Source organism: Gymnoscopelus microlampas, assembly GCF_963454915.1.
Source record: "Gymnoscopelus microlampas genome assembly, chromosome: 9".
NCBI classification, from domain to species: domain Eukaryota; kingdom Metazoa; phylum Chordata; class Actinopteri; order Myctophiformes; family Myctophidae; genus Gymnoscopelus; species Gymnoscopelus microlampas.
Genome location: NC_139946.1, coordinates 52,037,592 through 52,057,435, shown reverse-complemented (window position 1 = coordinate 52,057,435; position 19,844 = coordinate 52,037,592). Strand labels below are relative to the sequence as shown.

Sequence of the window (19,844 nt, the reverse complement as noted above, 5' to 3'; positions counted from 1 at the left end):
ACAGTATGATGGCCTGCTCTAAAGTGTCATGAGATAACTCTTGTTGTGATTAGGTGCTATATATATATATATATATATATATAAACAAATGTGATTCAGCTCGACAGATATAGGAACATTATCAACAAGAACATTATATTTAGTCATTGTACGCAAGCTATATAGATTATATTATACTGCTGTTCATTTTGAATAGTTTAAAGCAAGCAGGGGTCAACTACATTTTAGCATCAGGCCACTGAAATTGCCCAAAATGTGCACTTTGGGCAATTCATTTATTTAATGCCAATAATATTATCACAAAATACCCTTTCTTTCTTTTCAGTTTTATGCTTTCATAGCATTCATAGTATCTGAACGTAGGGCAACAATTGACACTGAAAACATAAAAACAACAACACTAAATTGAATCATATTTCCAATGAAACTTTTCCAGGACATATCATAGGTCTTCTATGTCATGCTAGTGTTGATTTCGTCGACTAAAACTATGACGACATATGTTGGTTGACTACCTTTTTTCACTGACGAGAACTAAATAAAACTAAATCAAAACTAAGCTATGATGACTAAAACTAAGACTAAATATATTGACAATTTCATCAACAAATAAAAACTAGACTAAAATGTTAGTGAGCGACTAGTGGAGAGCAGATCGAGTAGAACTAAAAGACAAGTCATCTTATGTTTGGTTGCGCTCAGGTGTTATGCTCTGAAAATAGCTGATCTACAAGTAGATCAGCTATTTTCAGCATGCAACCAAGTAAGTGTAAAATCATTACGACGCCATCAAGGCTTGTTTTTTCTTTTCAAAGACAATGTTTCTAATATGATTTTGTGTAAATATGAAACTGTAATAGGGGGTAGGATATTTTATAAGCATTAGCTTCTTCCTGCTCCTTTTCAAACACTTATGATTTATTGTACATGGAGATAGTTGAAATAGTTTTTAAAATATTTTGTATTCTTTACTATACTGTTTTTATTGTGACTTTTATATTGTATGATGTTCGAAACAAACAAAACGAAACGAAACGAAACGAAACGAAACGAAAGGCACCGCCAAAACACATTTTAGTCGACTAAAACTAGACAAAAACTAAGACATTTCAGATGACTAAAATATGACTAAAACTAAATGGAATTTTATTCAAAAGACTACGACTAAATCAAAATTTGCTGTCAAAATCAACACCATGTCACACACTAATATGACAAAGTTCATATCACAATGAGAAGAACAGAAAAACCAACCCGAGGCGATGCACGATACAGAACCAGCGATGATGCTGGAGTCGTCTAAGGTCTGCTGGGCCACCGTGAGGACTGGGGCTACGGCAGCGGCGGGCTCCCATTTCTTCCTGTCTCCTCCTCCGGACGCCGGACGCTCCTCTGTGACGGGGTGCTTCAGCTGGGGGGCGGCAGGGGGTGGTGCAGCTTCCTCCGGGGGCCGGACCGGTCCCTCCTCCTCCGGGCTCTGTGCTTTCAGGTTCTGGTTCAGTCGGCGTAGAATCTCTCTCTTCTGTGACGGTACATATAACATAAAACATCAGTCCCGTTAGATCAAGGGTGATGCAACTCTGATGATGGAGAGGGGAGGGCCACTATATTTCCACACTCACTCCAGAGGGCCACATTGCATATACTGTCGGGCAGACACCTCTTCTCTCCGTATTTTAACTTTTTTTTCGTAAATTAATGCCGTACTTATGTCACACAAAAGTAGCAAAAATAGACGATCTACAAGCTCAAAACGCGCCGCACTGCGGTGCTTTTTGAGCTTGTAGATCGGCTATTTTTGAATTGGAATCCTGATTTATTTTTTGCTATTTTTGAATTAGAATACTGAAAAGTAACGCCAGTTGCCCATGTATGCATTAGATCATGCCAAGTAGGCTTGGCACAAACAAGCAAGTATATATAACAATGCAAGATATAATTAAAGTATAGCATTAAAAAATACAAGTTGGAGGAAAACTAGAAAATGTATGCGTATCCCGGGATCCACATGGGAACGGCATGGCATCAGTCATCTATGACGTCAGTCATCTGTGATGACTGACATGGCCCATATCGGGGCACGGTTTCAGCACAATTAAAGTCCTTAAAGTATAAAACACATAAAATAGCTTGTAGGATCTGCAGCTGCAGCTTAACCACTCACACCCCAGCACTCGTATTCTGGAAAACCAACAGCAGATCGACAAGCTCACAACGCGTTGTGTTGCAAAGCGCTATGATCTTGTCGATCAGCTATTTTCAACAAATATATTTAATGTAGAGCGAAAACTGAAAATACACTAGCATAGAGCCCTGAGAGACTCCGCTCACCCATATGGGGTTTTTAGTGGTTAAAGTGACCACAGCCGAGTAACCATCTACAGACCCTACTAACCTGGATCACTGCGGCTGCCTCTGGCTTCGGCGGGTCTTCTTTAACGGGGGAATTCTGCGGGAAACAAAACAACGTCAGAACATCGGTACGTCAGATCGACACTACACTGCTGTATGCCATGAGACCGTGTTAAGAGTTAAACTACTGACCGCGCCCACGCCCTTCAGGGCAGCGGTCATGGATAAGGCTGGGGTGGAGGAGGGCTTAGCTGCAGGCAGGGCGAGGGCTCTAACAACAGGCTCTGGCTGAGGGGGTCCGGGCAGAGGGGGTCCGGGCTGTGGGGGTCCGGGCAGAGGGGGTCCTGGCTGTGGGGGTCCGAGCGACGTCTCAGAGGCAGAGGACGCCGCCGCTACGCCGACCTTCAGCCCCCGAGCTGCAAGCTGTCACAACACACACCAGTGACAAACCAATGAAGGTTACACATACAGGATTGGACCATGTCAACAGATTAAAGGTGCAGTAAGTCAGTAAAGAGATATTTGTTTTTAAAATAAGTGTTAATTAGCTCTATCCATCGGACGGCATCACAGTCTCGGTAGACCATGGATTTCTTGTGCCTGGAGCTGGAGGTTTCAGCCCAGGTGAAAATATATTTTCTGTTAATAAAAGAGCTATAATGACAGGGAGACTCCTGCTACTGAACAAACACTCTATAGCAATTATTACTATATATCTGCACATAGAGCTGTAACATTTTCACAAAAAACATCACTTATACTGCCTTCAAGGGCTTCTTCTGTATAATCATTAGTGTTCATTTAAAACTAAAATCTGAGACTTATTTGAATGAATAATACATTGTTTGAACAAAAAATCTGGGACTTGTTTTAATGAATAATACATTATTTGAACTAATGTGTATGGTAGAGTATGTTAATAGAATTTAAAGGAGCTACACCATGAATTTAAAAAATAATAATAATATTTGATATCATATTGTTTATGTCCCTCAAACGTTTTTCAAAAGGTTTGAGCCTAAATCAAGCCTCAGATATACTCATTCCAACTAACTTCTCTCTGGCTTATAAAGCACTTTCACCTGCAATACCACATTGTCCTGTTTGGCACGGGGCGCTATTGAGCCAGTTTGTATGCATGTTATGTCCTGGTTCTGTGTGGAAAAAGTAAAAAAAAAAAATAAGAACAATTTAAAAAAAAAAATTAAAATAAAAAAAAACTTTTTTTTATTTTTTTTTTTATTTATTTTTTTGGGTTAGAACTGAAAACGGGAGGAATTGTTCCCAGACGTGACGTAGGGTGGGGGAACAAATCTGACGGACTGTTTTCAGACCAATTTAGATAAAAACCACAGATAGCCTATGAAAGCCTGCATGCTCGAAGTCGGGTATTTGTTGGAACAGAAGAGAGGTGGGGGAGACCAAAAACACACAAAAATGAAGAAAAAGTTAAAATTCATGGTGTAGACCCTATAAGGCATATAGGGCAGCACACATACTGGTTGACAATGTGAAGTTATTTGAATAACTTCAGACGGTGCACAGGATTGGACAGTACTATAGTTTGTACATTGTTGCAATTACAGGAGAGGAATAGGGCTGTCACGATTGCAAATTAAAGTTGACAATCCACCTCCACTGGCTCCCGGTCAAACACAGAATAAACTTCAAAAACCTCATCACCACCTACAAAGCCCTCAACCACCAGGCACCCCAATACATCTCCGACCTCCTTCACAACCACGTTCCCACCCGTTCGCTCAGATCCAGCGATGCCAACCTCCTCAAATTCCCCACCAAAAAAAACAAAGCGCACCTGGGGTGATAGGGCATTCTCCGTTGCAGCACCCACCCTCTGGAACCCACTTCCATCTCACATCAAAACCGCCCCCACCCTTGCCGTGTTCAAAACCTCCCTCAAAACCCACCTCTTCAGAACCGCTTTCCCCACCTAACTGTTCTCCTACCACCCTAGTCTCAACTTGTGTTTTATTCCCTGGCCTTCTGTAGCCTTTTTAACTTTTTAATCTCTGTATTTTCTCATTAAAGTTGTTTTGTTTTGATTTTGTTCCACTTAGTTTAGCCTTGTAAAGCGACTTTGAGTACTCAGAAAAGCGCTATATAAATCCCAGGTATTATTATTATTATTACAATTAATTGTCATACTAATAATTGCGATTAAGAATTTAATTGTGCTTTTGGCATTGAACATTGGAACATAATACAATTTTTATTTCTGTTTGGTTTTGTTTGGTTTTTAGGGTTCATAATCACAAATTGCACAGGACAGATAACTTTTTAAATAGCAAAAATAGCTGATCTACAAACTTGCTGTAAGCTTGTAGATCTGCTATTTTGGGGAAATGTTTGAAAATATATGAAAATCTTTCATATATTATAGGATTGTCGCTGTGAGAGTTAAATGAACACTCAGGATTTCACAGTGTATGCAAAGACAGAGAAGAACAAACTGCAGATGAAAGGATGGGAGAACTTACATGGTCCTCCCAAAGTCGCTTGTCTCTCTCATGAAGTTCTCTCCTCTTCTTCTCCAGCTGCTCCTTCAGCACGGCAGCACGGGCGTTAGCTTGGGCCTGGTAGACAGACAGACAGACAGACAGACAGACAGTATTTTAAACTGTAAGGATTTAGACGACATTTATAGAATCCCCAGAACAATAAGATTTGAGTTACAAATGTTCACTTTAAATGTATTATGTATATGTATTTTCTAAAATGTTGAAGGCAGACAATCACAGACTGTTAAGACTCACTTTTAGAACCTCAATCTTTTTTCTCCTGAGTTCTGCCTCCTCACTGGACTCCTGACTGTCAGAGCCGTCACTGTCATACTGAAACACAACAGCAGCCACAGAGGACAGTAAAAACACAGTGGGGGGGTAGGGCTGCGATTAACGATTTAATGGAACATTATGAATAAAAATTACATTTCTGTTTGGCTTTTAGCTTTCGTAAACAAAAGTTGCACAGGTCAGATATGACAAATAACACATATTTAATTACTTTATACTTAAAAATAAACATTAATAGTGGTAATAGCCAATCTATAAGCTCAAAACGACGTGTTTTGAGCTTATAGATTGGCTATTTCCACTATTTTTGTCATTTAAAAAAAAATATGGCATTTTCTAACATGGAATTGATTATGACGATTATGCAAAAATAATTGCGATTATATAAAATAATTGCGATTAGACGATTATGTAATAATTGTGACAGGCCTATGGGGGGGGACTAAATATCACTAAGAGAAATACAGCGTGTTGACCTTACCTTCTCTCCTCTTAGCCGAGCTTTGATCTCCTGGCGTTCGTTGAAGTTCTGCAGTCGGATCTGTCTCAGCCTCGCTAGGTACTCCTGGAGAAGAACAAAAAGATGACGTGTCTTACATGGCCGTGAATAAAGACACCATTGTTTTGTTTTTGCTTTTTTTTCTTCACCCAATTTAGTCGTTATGCCAGTTCCCGCTTCCCTGTGTTTTCTAGTGCCTTGTCACTGCTGACTCCTACAGTTGGTCCTATAGGCGGAGCACAGACAACCACGTCTCCAGGGTTACGAGTGACAACAAGGCCACTTACTTTTCACCGGACAGTGCCGAGTTTCACCAGGAGGACATAACACATGTAACATGTTATTCCTCCTAGTTCCATGTCGCACTGAACACAGATGCCCTGACCAACCTGTAGGAGTCTTTAGTGATATGACAGAGATCACCCTCCCCAGACACGGCCCCTTTCTTACTTCCAAAAACAGGTCTTAACAATGATACTAATGAAGGCTCTGTTCCATTCTGGTCAAACAGAGTCAGGGTGCTGATATTGTGCATGTTGGCTCACTGGAAACACTCTGCTACACCAGTGGGTCTCAAAGTGTCCTTGAGGGGGTTCGAAATGGCCCCCTATGGGTCTGTACAAATGGAACCAAATGGACCCGTACACTCTCAGAGTTATGGAGGTCCTTGAAATTAAAAACGTTTGAGAACCACGGTGCTACACTAAATGGAACAGAGCCTTCGTTAGTATCATTGGTAACACCTGTGAAGAAAGTAAGGAAGGGGCCCAATTTATTTATGATACGATATGGCTGCTGTGCATAGAGCCTATGTGTGTTTGTTGGACTGTCAGTCCAAGCCGGATGCAACCTGGAGGATTCTAATCCCCAGTCTCCATGGTGATGGGAAGGAACTTTACCTCTATCCCGCCCAATCACCTCCGAGACACACACATTGACAAAACAATAAATACAGGTCACACTTATACAGGTTAAGGCAGGTTTTGCATACGTACATGAACTGATATAGTCATAATGTGTACATACTGTAAGCAGGGATAAATAAAACATATCTTAATGTGTACATACTGTAAGCTAAGCAGGGATAAATTAAACATAATAATGATACAAGGGATAAGCCTTTCAGCCAGAGTGAGGACAGCAATTGACAGTGCAATAAAAAAACATTTCTTGTTTTCTTACAAATGAAAAAAGTTAAACCAACTTAAAAACCACAGAGCCAGTGAGGTTATTTGAGGTGGGTCACAGCAATAATGTACAACAATCATAACATGAACAATGAGAATATATGCAGTGGAAAAAAACAATTGCCATTACATGGATGCCAAATCAATAAAGAACCAGTGATATGCTCACTCACTCTCACACACACACACACACACACACACACACACACACACACACACACGCACACGCACACGGGGTGGGGGAAACAACACGATCCAGCTTAAGATGATAAGATCACATATCTTTTTGTCATGATCTGTAATCTGTATCCATTATTGATGCCAAGAATTGAGATTGTTTTTGTCACATCACATTTTCTGACTAAGCTCAACAGACACCACAAAACAATCTGATAAAAGTGCCAAAGAAGCCTCTTCAATTTACGTTAATCAAGACAAATAATTTTAAGTTAAAAAATTACATTTCTTGTTCTAAATGCACTTGGAAATAAAATATAGTGAAATGTATTGATAAAAGTATCTTTTATATGTACATGTATGCAACTTTTTATAGGATTCAAAGAAAAATCGCAATGACTTGCGGAATCTCAACATATCAATGAATCGTGATCTTATAGAATTATGGCCCAAGAATCATGATACAAATAGAATCGTTGACGTACCTGGTGATTCCCACCCCAACACACACACACACACACTCACACACACTCACATAAACATGCATCACGCCGTGCGGGTGTTCGGCCATGGTGTCAGCCGGGTGGTATTACTGGAGTGTCTGGGCTGAGCGCTGCACACACACACACAGCGCTGCACAGTGCACACACACATGAAGGAGGACAAGGCAGACGGGTGGCGCGGTGTGAGTGAGGATCAGGTGGATTTGTGACGCAGGACAACTGAGACCTGATGAGCTCCTACCTCCTCCTCTCGGTTGACCCTGGGCCTCCTGTATCCCGCCCGGCTTCCATAGACGGCCGCCAGGTTTTGCCGGGCCCCCTGTTTTACCGTTCAAGTCAACCACACTTTAGAAAGATGAAGCCCACCCCCTCACACCAAACGCCATCACGGTCAGATGATGGGGCCACAATATATGAACTTTAACAATGGTTCATTAACACACAAAAACATTTTCCTTCAAACATTGATATGTGTTATTTATACATGTGTAAATTTACCAGAAAGCAAAGGGAAAAAAAATCTGAGACAGAGACAGGAAGAACCCTGTTACTGAACAAACAAATCAGAAAATAGAGCTTTAACCTTTTAACAAAATACTCTTAAGCAAAAAAAAATATATATATATGACTTACATCACCTTTAAATAAAAAAACAGAAATTAAGGACATCTGTAGTATTCTTTGGAAAATGGTCAGTAGTAACATTTGATTACACGTTATATAATAACTGCCCCCCCTTAACCACTTAAACCCCAGCATCCGTATTGTGGTGAAAGCTTTCGCTGAAAATAGCAGATCTACAAGCTCACAACGCGATGCACTGCGTCGCGCTGTGAGCTTGTTGATCTGCTATTTGAGAGTGAGAGTGTTGTGTGTTACAGTACAGTTACAGTACATACCAGCTGTCCCTCTGCTCGGACCTTGTTCAACATGGCCTCTCTCTTCCTCTGTAAGAACTCCTCCACGTGCCTGAGAACAACACACTGGGGTCATTAGGACTGCTGCAAACACTCTACCTATACATTAAAGGAATCTGTGTGTGTGTGTGTGTGTGTGTGTGTGTGTGTGTGTGTGTGTGTGTGTGTGTGTGTGTGTGTGTGTGTCCGAGAACCCTGTAAGCAGTACCCCCGGTGAACCAAGCAATATGCCCGTCCCAAACTGGTACGTGTTTCTAATGGGCACACAGCACTAGTAATAATAATAATAATATGATGATGATGACTTGAGTCAGGTGGAGTTGTTCCTTCACTGACCTGTTGGCTTGTCTGGAGACGTACTGCAGCCTCTTGACTGAGTTAGGGTGTGGGGAGCGGGCAGCACCGTTGAGCAGCACAGGGCCTGCTGCAGCAGGAACAGCCCTTTAAAACAACAACACAGCAAGTACACCCCTTTAAAACAACAACACAGGAGTAGGGGTCATGACATCACGTGACAATTTCTGCCACAGATATACGTACAAAATGAGCGGTCAATAACCAGAAACACATATAGACCTAGCCCTAAATGAACACTAGTGGCCTCCTAATGTTCCATAGTGTCTATGCCAGTAGCACATTTTAAAACGATAGTATTTCTGCTTTAATTTCATTGTCCTAATTATTCTGAAGAAAACATGGGGCTTGGCAAGTCAGCCACCTTATAGTGGCTGTGTACAGGCATCAATGCAGAAAGTTTATTCCATATTGGGGATTTCAATATCTCATTAGTAAAGTCAGCTTTACAATGCACGTTATATGAACAAAATAAGAACATTATCGTGGTGAAAAAAGACATGGTGTGATTTTTACCCCTTTTTCTCCCCAATTTTGTCATTATGCCAATTAATTCACATATTTCTGTGTTGTTACTGCCGTGGTATCCTACAGGCTCACCTGCCAGTGAGGAGCCCCCACCGGGAGGACGCAGAGCCTCCGTCCTATTCCTCCTGAGTCCCACCCAACACTCCCCAGCCCGTACAGTGACAAGTACATCCCTCCCCGCCCGGCTTCCCTCCCCTGAACACGGGACAATTGTGTTCATAAAGACACTCAACAAAGCCAGATGCACCGCGTGGGCTTGAACCGCCGGACTCTGGTGTGATGGGCTGACACTTTAACACTGGGCCACAGAAAACCCCTTTAAAAACATTTTAAAGATATTTTCTCTCTTTATTGATATTACACAGTGGAGATAGACAGGAAACAGGGAGTGAGAGACGGGGAGTGACACGCAGCAAAGGTCATCGGGATCGGGATTCGAACCTGTGACGCACTGTCAGGCTGCATTAGAGCCTATATGTGGTATGCGCCTGGACTGCTAAGCCAGCGGGCACCTCACCCCCCCCCCCCCAAAGACATTATAATCAAAGATTTGCCATGGACATGGATATGTCTTGCCAGGGACACATTTGTCTGTGTACGGACACATTGATGACCCCTGCACAGGAGCAATACACTCAAACTAAACATCTACACACTCACTGAGCTTGTATGGGGACACCAGTGCACAAAAGCTAAATTTGGTAGAGGTTAAGAAGGCAGAGGCCCTGAACCTACCGAACAGGACTCCTGCCCCCTGCTGGTGATCGATCTCTGCTGACGTCTTTGGGCTGCAGCATGGCCATCTGGTCCAGAGCAGCATGGCAGTGTTCATACAGGCCCTTGCCTGGGGCTGAGATGGGGGCTGCAAGGGCGGTAGGACCCTGAGCTGCCCCGGCCGCTCTCAGACGTCCCCCTCCAAAACACTGGTACAGGAGAACAGAGGAAAGACAACCTGGATTAGGGCTAAAAATCTCACTTAGTTACTTAGCCATTATTCTATTGATTACTTTTTCGATAAATCACATAAACAAGAAGCGCTTTTAAAAAAAATATGTTTTAAACTTTTAAATGTCAACAAATGGATAAACCACTTGAGCACAATTTGATACTTTGTCGCACAATGATTTGCAAAAATAGTGAAAATTGCTGCTCTAAAAGCTCACGATGCATTGCGGTGCGACGCATTGTGAGCTAGTGAGCTATTTTAGGCTATATTGACACGCCCAAAATAGGGATAGATTAGTAATAAATAATTGTATTAAATTGATTAATTGATTGAACACTTTATTAGTCAGAAATGTAAACAGCATGTGGTACAGTAAGACATTAAAGCTAAAAGGATAACACAAAACAGTCCTGGGGACTTGTTTCCATTGTGGTCCTATGTATTCATTCAATTAATCAACATAACATAAGCAATGTACACAATAATACATGTCATCAACAAATACAAACACTATATGTACAAAGAAGACAAAGGGAAAACGGCGGCAGTGAATGACACCTCCTTTCAGTGGGAATTTACATTTACAGTACCTCCCCTTGTGGTCTCCTGATACTGTAGATGTTCTTTCAGGACAATTTTGAAAGAAGCCAGTGTTATAAATCCTTTAATGGATGGTGTCAGGGCATTATACATTTTGGTGGCAGAGCAGTAGAATGAGAATTTTCCCATGTCTGTTCTAAATGTGTGTGGAACCACATCATGATCGCTCCCTCTAATGTTGTGGGAGTGGGTGTCACTCACTTTGAAGAAGTAGTTAGACAGGTATGAGGGTGTTGCAGGCATAAACAATTAATTTGATTAGTTCAAATAACAGCTGCACCCCTAAACTGGATTGTATTGAACTTAACAGACACAATCATTTTGTTGATTTGATTAAATGCAGAATGTATAAATCTATATATTCTAGGAATGAGAAAAGCATGAAACATCTGTCTGCCTGTCTTTCACATACTGTATCTAGAGAACCATTCATCTGAATGACTTCACACTTGATGAAGGTACTTCTGAGGACACAATGAAGTGCAGCGTTGAGTGTGAAATCCATCAGATGAGCAGTTCTCCAGAAACGTCCCGCTCCCAACAGTCATGCAATTCCGTACGGCGGCCATGCATTAGTGGCATTTAAATGCCATATTCTGAAGGTACTTCTGGTCCCCGAGGTATGACATTTAAATGCCATCTTCTGAAATAAAACTCGAAAAAGTGCTCCTCGGAGCACAGGTCTCCGCCAGGCCAGGTAGATTATTGTGGGCCAGCAATGTTCGGAATTCGCCAATCAGGATGGAATATGAAAAATCAGACGGATCCGTCTTGATCAGTTGACTATAGAGATATGTGTACCGATATGCATTTGTTGGAGTAATATAAAAACAAATGTTTTGCAAAGCTCTGCCTCCTGGTGGCGCTATAATAGGGCAATATTAAAAGGGTGGCATTTGTTCCTCAACGTATAGTAGTGCGAATGTGCGTGCAAAATTTCACCGCAATCGGACGTTGCGTTCATGATTGGCGGCATTTTGTTCCACTCCTGCAAACTTTAGATGTCAACCTTAGCCAATCATGGAATGTGAAAAATCAAACAGATCCGTCTTGATTTCATGACTATAGAGATACTGTTTGATGTTTGAACAAAATCTGTAGGAGTACAGTCAAAAAATGTGTGGTGGCGCATGTGAAAAATGTGGGGCAGAGGTCCTGCTCTGGCCTCCAGGGAGTGTGTGTGCACTCAAGCCAACGGTGCTGGAGATTAGCTATTCACAGACAGACACACACGCACACACACACACACACACACGGACGGACGGACGGGGTGCAAAACATAGTCTCGGGCCATGCCTGGCAGAGACGATGAGAAAGCATGCGGCTTCCAGTACCTTCCTCTCTGGACTGCTGCCTCCACTAGAACTCAGGACGTGCTTCCAACCCTGCTCTCGTGCTTGGTTTATACGATTTATCTGGAGGTCAGAGTTCACGGGTTGATATCACGTCGGTGTTAAGACAGCCACAGTGGTTCAGGGCCCACAGTGTTAAGACAGCCACAGTGGTTCAGGGCCCAGTGTTAAGACAGCCACAGTGGTTCAGGGCCCAGTGTTAAGACAGCCACAGTGGTTCAGGGCCCACAGTGTTAAGACAGCCACAGTGGTTCAGGGCCCACAGTGTTAAGACAGCCACAGTGGTTCAGGGCCCAGTGTTAAGACAGCCACAGTGGTTCAGGGCCCAGTGTTAAGACAGACACAGTGGTTCAGGGCCCAGTGTTAAGACAGCCACAGTGGTTCAGGGCCCAGTGTTAAGACAGCCACAGTGGTTCAGGGCCCAGTGTTAAGACAGCCACAGTGGTTCAGGGCCCAGTGTTAAGACAGCCACAGTGGTTCAGGGCCCAGTGTTAAGACAGCCACAGTGGTTCAGGGCCCAGTGTTAAGACAGCCACAGTGGTTCAGGGCCCAGTGTTAAGACAGACACAGTGGTTCAGGGCCCAGTGTTAAGACAGCCACAGTGGTTCAGGGCCCAGTGTTAAGACAGCCACAGTGGATCAGGGCCCAGTGTTAAGACAGCGACAGTGGTTCAGGGCCCACAGTGTTAAGACAGCCACAGTGGTTCAGGGCCCACTGGGTTCAGGGCCCGCACAACAGACCACTTCAGTAACACATAAGGGAGAAAGCTGCTTATAGTCACTACTCACCTTCTCCTTTTCATATCTCTTCATTTGAACTGCTTTCAACAGGACCATCTGAGGGAAACACAAGTTAAGGAATAGTTCACCCAACTATTTAAAAAGTATAAAGACTTCTCTGTCCACAAAACACTCAAGGAGTTAATAAAACATTAACTGAAGCAGTGAACAGCATAGCAAATGACATAAAGCCACGACCATAAAGCTTACGCATCATAATGCAATATTTGCACTGTGAGTTGTTACAGACCCATCTTCTACCATTATTTAGAGCAGAATGTAGATACAGTCACTGTTTTGAAAGGTACTTTTGCTTCCTGGGTTGAGCTTCTAAGGCCTTATAGGCGGTTTACTCAGGGAACAAAAGTACATTCTGCACTAAATAATGGTGAAATATAGGTATTTTCTACTCACAGCGCAACTGTTTGTTTCTTTTGGACTGAGATTATGCTGCATGAGGTGCATTTAGAAATGTTATGGTCACTTTCTGGAACTCTAAAGCATTGGAACTCAAAGTAGGGTCCGGGGACCCCCAGGGGTCCTTGAGGGAGTTCCAGGGGTTCCCAGCTAAATGATAGATAGTTAGGAACGTAGGAATTAAAATGGACCCTTACGGGTCTGTAACTCTGAGAGTGTACAAATGGAACCAAATGGACCCTTAGGGGTCTGTAACTCTGAGAGTGTACAAATGGAACCAAATGGACCCTTACGGGTCTGTAACTCTGAGAGTGTACAAATGGAACCAAATGGACCCGTTAGGGTCCATTTGGTTCCATTTGTACACTCTCAGAGTTAAATTAACATAGATTTTACAATATAAATTGGTGTCCCAGAGATAGAAATGACATTAAATGGGGGTCCGTAGCCAAATGCATGTAAAACTGGTTGAGAATCACTGCTAGAGCCATAAAACTCTTCTCTTATGGGGGTCCCTGACACATCTTTTCAAACGGGGGTCCGTGGACTAATAAGTGTCAATTTGGGGGTCCTTGACATGAAAAAGTTTGAGAACCACTGCTCTAAAGGAACAGCCAATATTGTCTTCAGTTGATGAGGAGTTTTGTCAGCAAACTCTGAGAGTGTTCTGTGATTGTTCTTTAGACTTCTTTAGATTTTTTTTGTTGGGTGAACTACAAAACTAAACTAAAAACACCACATGGAGGCGCTCACCTGCTCTCGCTGCTTTCTCTCCTTTTCGATCAGCTCCAGTCTCTTCTTCCTCGCGCCTTCCTGTGAACGTTGACACCAGAGAGCGGACAAAATAAAAACAGCGTGAGCGTAAGAGTGAACCCGCCTTAAAAAGGCCGGTAGGCAGGAGGACTGCTCTATCAGCAACCAGGAAGAGGCAGGAGGAGGAGGAAATTAAGACTCTGGGTAGATTAACAGGAGGAGTTAAAAAGAAAATCAGGCAGAACGCTCCCAGTAGGGCCGGGAGCAAGAGAACTGGGGGGTTAATAAGAAGGACAGTAGAACTATCTTCAGAGCACGGTCACACATGCACTTCACACGCGTCAGAAGCGTCAGCTTCCCCGTTCACCTCCATTCTACGGGAGCAAAGGGGTGGAGCATTGACGAGTGTGAACGTCAAAGCTTGGAGTTCAACACTGGTGAACATTGACGGACGTCAATCGATAGGAAATAAACGCCCTCGTTGACCCCACAAGGCTGTAGTTTTCTTTCAGTGAGTCGACTACTGAAACTTTAGTCGAGTGAACTACACACCAGAAAACCAGCACTGCTCACAACCCGCAAGACAACGTGGGAAATTGACGCGTCTAACTTGGCATGCGTTGGCTACAACACTTCTGACACAGACAGTGGTGTACTGTGGATTTTTTAACTGGCAGAGCGCTACGTCAGGCGCACGTACACACACACACAAACGATCGCGATTGAAATAACCTCTTTAATAGTGTAGCGTAGTACTATTTATTAAGCCACAATATATATAAAATGTTATTCTATTTACTTGCAAAATGGGGATACTTTAGTGTTGTCATATGCATTTACCTTGCAGAATGTAGACGTCACCTCTGTAATTTAGTTCATGAATCCAGGCATCAGCCACTGTTATCCAAACGTTCTCTTTGAACTGCTTCAAAACATCTTACAGTATGCCTATGTACACCTACAGTACTTAACAGGTCACACAATGGACCACTGATATGCATCCATTGCAGCCAGTGAGGGTCATTCCTATGAATTTGAATGTATAATCTCATGCATACTGTGCTGTGATTTCATTTCAGGCCAGCAGGGGGAACATGTCCCTGTTCTCTCTGCCCTGGTTTTCATCATCTGATTTGTTGTTGAGGTGGTGGTCCATCCATGGAATGTGACCAGTGGTGGGAAAAGTACTCAAATGTTTTACTTAATTCACGTTGTTGACGCTCAGCAGCTTTTGTAAGCTTTGGTAAGAGGTGTGAATGGTTGTTTTTGTTTTTCGATACGCGAGTTAGACGCACTCTCACGGGTACGCACGTGCATGTCCATGCACGTGCGTACCCACGCCCCACCTCCAGTACACCCCTGGACGCAGATGTGTGACCGTGCCCTCGTGTGTGTAAAGGGGAGGGGGGGGAAAGGGGAGAGGAGGGGGGATAAGACAAGTTACGTGGGTCTCCCTCTTGGCTGTACCTCGAACTTTCTCCTCTCTTCCTCCACGTGACTCACTCTTCTCTGGGGGGCTGCTGGGAGGGGGGCCTGAGCGACATATGACACACTGGGCTTCAGAGGTTTGACATGAAGGCATGCACACACACACACACACACACACACACACACACACACACACAAACACCCCGCAGATACATACTATACACACACGCCAAGGGGTGGGGGTGGGTGGGGGGGAATGGTCCGCTAGTTCAACGTAAAAGACAGCGAGGTAACACCCGTTACTGATGTTAAAGAGTGAACGTTAACCCACCCCCTGATGGTTGGGTTCAGAGAGTGTAGAGTTACTAACCGGTTTATGTTTGACGGCAGGTTTCCTCTCCGCCGGCCTCTTGCCGACGTCCGAGAGCTTCCTGGCGGCTAAAGGCACTCCATATTTGGCGGCTGGTTTGGTGAGCTTCTGGACTGGGGTGAGCGGTAGGGCACCAGGGGCGGGACGCTTGGCTGCTCACACACACACACACACACACACACACACACACACACACACACACACACACACACACACACACACACGTCATAAATAAAACATTGCGTTCAGTGACAGCAATGTGTTTGCTGTGGTCCATTTTCTTCAAGTAAAAATAAAAGGACCACAGCAAAAGAAGTTCCTGTTGGGCAAAAATCTCTTATCTCCATATTTGTGTTTTTTCGTAAATTAATGCCCTACGTGATCATACTACAACGTCACACAAAAGCATCAAAAGTAGAGGATCTACAAGCTCGAAACGTGTCTCGAAACTCAAATATCGTCTACTTTTGCTATTTTTTAATTTGAATGGTGAAAAGTCACAGTTTTGGGGTTTCCACCCGACAGAGGCGATATATATTTGTACATATTTCTATATAGGTAGTTTATTCTAATTTACCTGGTAACCCCTGTGCCAGACCCACTTTAGGCTGCTTGTGAAAGAATGTATGGCTGAATTCCTGAGCAATGATCTGGAACGCAAGAAAGAGCAGAGCAATGTTACAGTTGGTCAAATCAAGTCAAACTGAAGCAGAGTCCTGCACGGGTCCAATTTTGACAACCCGCACCGCCCATCAATAATCAGATCCGTAGACCGACCCGTCACCTGTGATTATATCAAAATACAAACCAGACCCGCCCCGCCCGTCAAATAATGGACCTGTTGTCCGCCCCGTTACCCGTGATTACATGCAGTAAGTAGCCTACAGACAAGTCACTCAATTTAAAAATGCTTTTAACACAAGATAGCAGCCTTCAACAATAGCGGTACATTCAGTGGTCAGGTTCGTTCAGAAACCTGCACATCAAGTGAAGAACGGAGGAGCGAGGTTTCCATATATAGCCACGCAAGAGAATGCACATACACGCAGTACACATGTGTCGTTGTTTACATTGTCAGATGGTTTTAATTTGAAGGTTTAACAGGATGTTCAATGTGTTTTTGTGAGTTAAGACAACTGACCCGCATGCTCTATGCCGGCATGCTGTGTTAAGTTACACAAGTGACGTTGTTTGGGCGGAAACAGTGCGCTCCGATTTTCACAACAAAATGTTACCCACCCGCATTTAGTTCAGTACCGCCCGTACCCGTGAACTTATAAAAGCATATTTTTCACCCGTTTTCACCGGTCAAACGCGGGTACCCGGCGGGTATCCGCGGGTACCCGGCCCATTGCAGGACTCTGAAGTGAAGCCTGATTCCCACTTTTTTGCAGCCGATCTACAAGGACACAACAAGTTGCATTGTGATGCATTGTGTGCTTGTAGATCTACTATTTCCGGCACGCGACACCATCATACTATGGAATATAAGAGTACAACAAAATGTTTTCCTTCCCGATAACCCATAACTTGCATATCGTTTGAAACCGAGTACCGATCAGATACCAGTGTGTAATTTAAACAGATCTACTGTAGGACAGTGGTTCTCATAGTGGAGTGCAGGGACCATCTGGGTTCCTTGTGGGGGTTCAAAATGGACCCTTACAGGTCTGTAACTCTGAGCTTATACAAATGGAACTGGTTCCATTTGTACACTCTCAGAGTCATGGGGGTCCTTGGAATTAAAACGTTTGAGAACCACTGATCTAGGAATAAATACAAAAATTCATTCATAAGTGTTAATGTGCAGGTACAAGTTAGTAAAATTAAGTAAAATTATAATGTAAAGTACAGTAAGAGTATAAAACAGTGGTGCAACAAGGCAATACAAATATGACTGTAAATAAATGAATGAAATATCATCATGTGATACCAAAAATAGCCGATCTACAAGCTCACAACGCGTTGCGTTGTGACATGTTGTGAGCTTGTAGATCAGCTGTTTTTGGTGAAGAGACTTGGTGTACTGTAGGCTGAAAAAGAACGCACCAAGTAGAGTTTAACTCAGGTCCGTTTTACTAAGTATATAGAGGGTCTAAGTGGTTAAACTGAAGTGACATTGATAAATTCCAAATATTAGCAAAGTATTCTGAGGCACCCCTGGACTTGCGTGAAGGCACCCTAGGGTGCCACGGCACCCACTTTGAGAAGCCCTGCTCTAGTACAACTGTTTGCGTTTGCGAGTGGTACCTGTGGTGTGAGGAACCTCTGTATTCTGTACCTGTGGTGTGAGGAACCTCTGTATTCTGTACCTGTGGTGTGAGGAACCTCTGTATTCTGTACCTGTGGTGTGAGGAACCTCTGTATTCTGTACCTGTGGTGTGAGGAACCTCTGTATTCTGTACCTGTGGTGTGAGGAACCTCTGTATCCTGCGTGAGAGGAAGGGTTTGTCCAGGATGGTGCAGACTGACGGCCTCTCCCGGGGGTTGCGTTTGAACAGCTGGCCCAGGAGGAACTGCAGGTCCTGGGAGTAGTGGTTGGACACGGGGGGGTAGGACCCTCGGATGATTTTCAGGACCAAGTTCTTCATGTTGCCGGCCTCGAACTGAGAATAAAAAAGACACACATGATATCCTGCCATTATGTGCAGAAAGGTACAACTGAGTTAGGGATGCACCGATTAATCGGCCGTAGATTGGTATATATTGGCCGATGCCTGCCTTGTTGACTGCCATCGGTGTATCGACAAATAAGATGACATTCAGTGATACCAGAGGCTGACATGTTTATCTGTTGATGTTACGTTTGTTTCTCATAAACCAATTAAGACCTGAAGCCGATTCCAAAAATGTCTTCTAAATCCTAACAGTTTCCTGAAAAACCTGTTTCTAAATCAGCGGTTCTCAATCTTTTTCATGTCAAGGACCCCCAAAATTAGTTATGTGTTTGGCCGCGGACCCCCATCTCAAAATATGTTGTTCCAGGGACCCCCAGAAGCAAAGACTTGAGTAAAAAATGGTTGCTTTAAAAATATATATATTCAAAGATTTGCTAAATCTTCCACGATTTTTCAAAAATAGCAGATCTACAAGCTCTGCTATTTTTGAATAGCCAAAGTATAAAATATGGATAAAGTAACTTACACAGATGCTTCCCCGTTTTGAATGGAAATAGATGAAGGGCAAAGAAAAGAAAAGACTAATAATGAGGAATTATTTGTTTCTGATACAAAAGTGGGAATGAATACCGGTAAGAACAAAAACAAAACAAACAAAAAAACGGCTATGGGTCAAATAGGTATTTTAAACATCGGCGTCGGTCCAGGATTTCCCAATCGGTGCATCCCTAAACTGAAGGCAACGGGACAAACAGATACTAGTGTGAAGATTGCTTTGAAGCCACGCATATTTTACATATTATTTCTCTTTTAGCTTTTATTCAGTGGGAGATGTCTTTTTGTTTTATCTAGTGAGGTATTGTGGTTTTTATTTTATGTATTGAACTGCAAGTCCAAGGTGCCTTGGCTTAAGTGGTTCACCCCTCTATGTTTTTGTATTTTAGTTATTTTTAGGTGCGACTGAAAATGATATCTTTCTGATTCTGATCTGAAGCTGTCCTAGCATGCATGTCACTGTATAAGCACTGTTTTTTTCCTTCTGCATAAAATCCTGGTTGTCAACAGCAGCACAGAATCTCTCTACGGTCATGCTCTGAAAATCCTGGGTGAACGATATGGAACAGATATGGTTCAGTACCATTCCTGCCATATTCTTAAGAAGTATAATCCCTTAATCTTTGAAAACGTGACCAAATTTGCAAGAATGTAAAATGTAGCCCTTGATTGTGGTCTATTCTTTTTTATTGAAAT

The 19,844-nt window shown here is 43.0% G+C and overlaps 1 protein-coding gene across 4 annotated transcripts in view; it reads right to left on the bottom strand.

Annotated features, from left to right (window-relative positions):
• Window positions 1-19,844, bottom strand: part of nek1 (NIMA-related kinase 1) — a 46,491-nt gene that overhangs the window by 22,176 nt on the left and 4,471 nt on the right. Inside the window, exons 9-25 of one of the 4 annotated variants that reach the window (XM_084067808.1) lie at window positions 18,381-18,581; window positions 16,553-16,625; window positions 15,976-16,127; window positions 15,645-15,710; window positions 14,178-14,237; window positions 13,017-13,064; window positions 12,211-12,291; window positions 10,066-10,253; window positions 8,785-8,889; window positions 8,431-8,500; window positions 7,773-7,850; window positions 5,647-5,730; window positions 5,127-5,204; window positions 4,851-4,946; window positions 2,545-2,775; window positions 2,396-2,449; window positions 1,255-1,522 (exon numbers count right to left, since the gene is read on the bottom strand). In XM_084067808.1, coding sequence (XP_083923934.1) covers window positions 1,255-1,522; window positions 2,396-2,449; window positions 2,545-2,775; window positions 4,851-4,946; window positions 5,127-5,204; window positions 5,647-5,730; window positions 7,773-7,850; window positions 8,431-8,500; window positions 8,785-8,889; window positions 10,066-10,253; window positions 12,211-12,291; window positions 13,017-13,064; window positions 14,178-14,237; window positions 15,645-15,710; window positions 15,976-16,127; window positions 16,553-16,625; window positions 18,381-18,581 — 1,933 coding nt within the window. The remainder of the gene's footprint in view (window positions 1-1,254; window positions 1,523-2,395; window positions 2,450-2,544; window positions 2,776-4,850; window positions 4,947-5,126; window positions 5,205-5,646; window positions 5,731-7,772; window positions 7,851-8,430; window positions 8,501-8,784; window positions 8,890-10,065; window positions 10,254-12,210; window positions 12,292-13,016; window positions 13,065-14,177; window positions 14,238-15,644; window positions 15,711-15,975; window positions 16,128-16,552; window positions 16,626-18,380; window positions 18,582-19,844) is intronic. The other 3 variants (XM_084067810.1, XM_084067811.1, XM_084067809.1) reach the window with 3 other exon arrangements.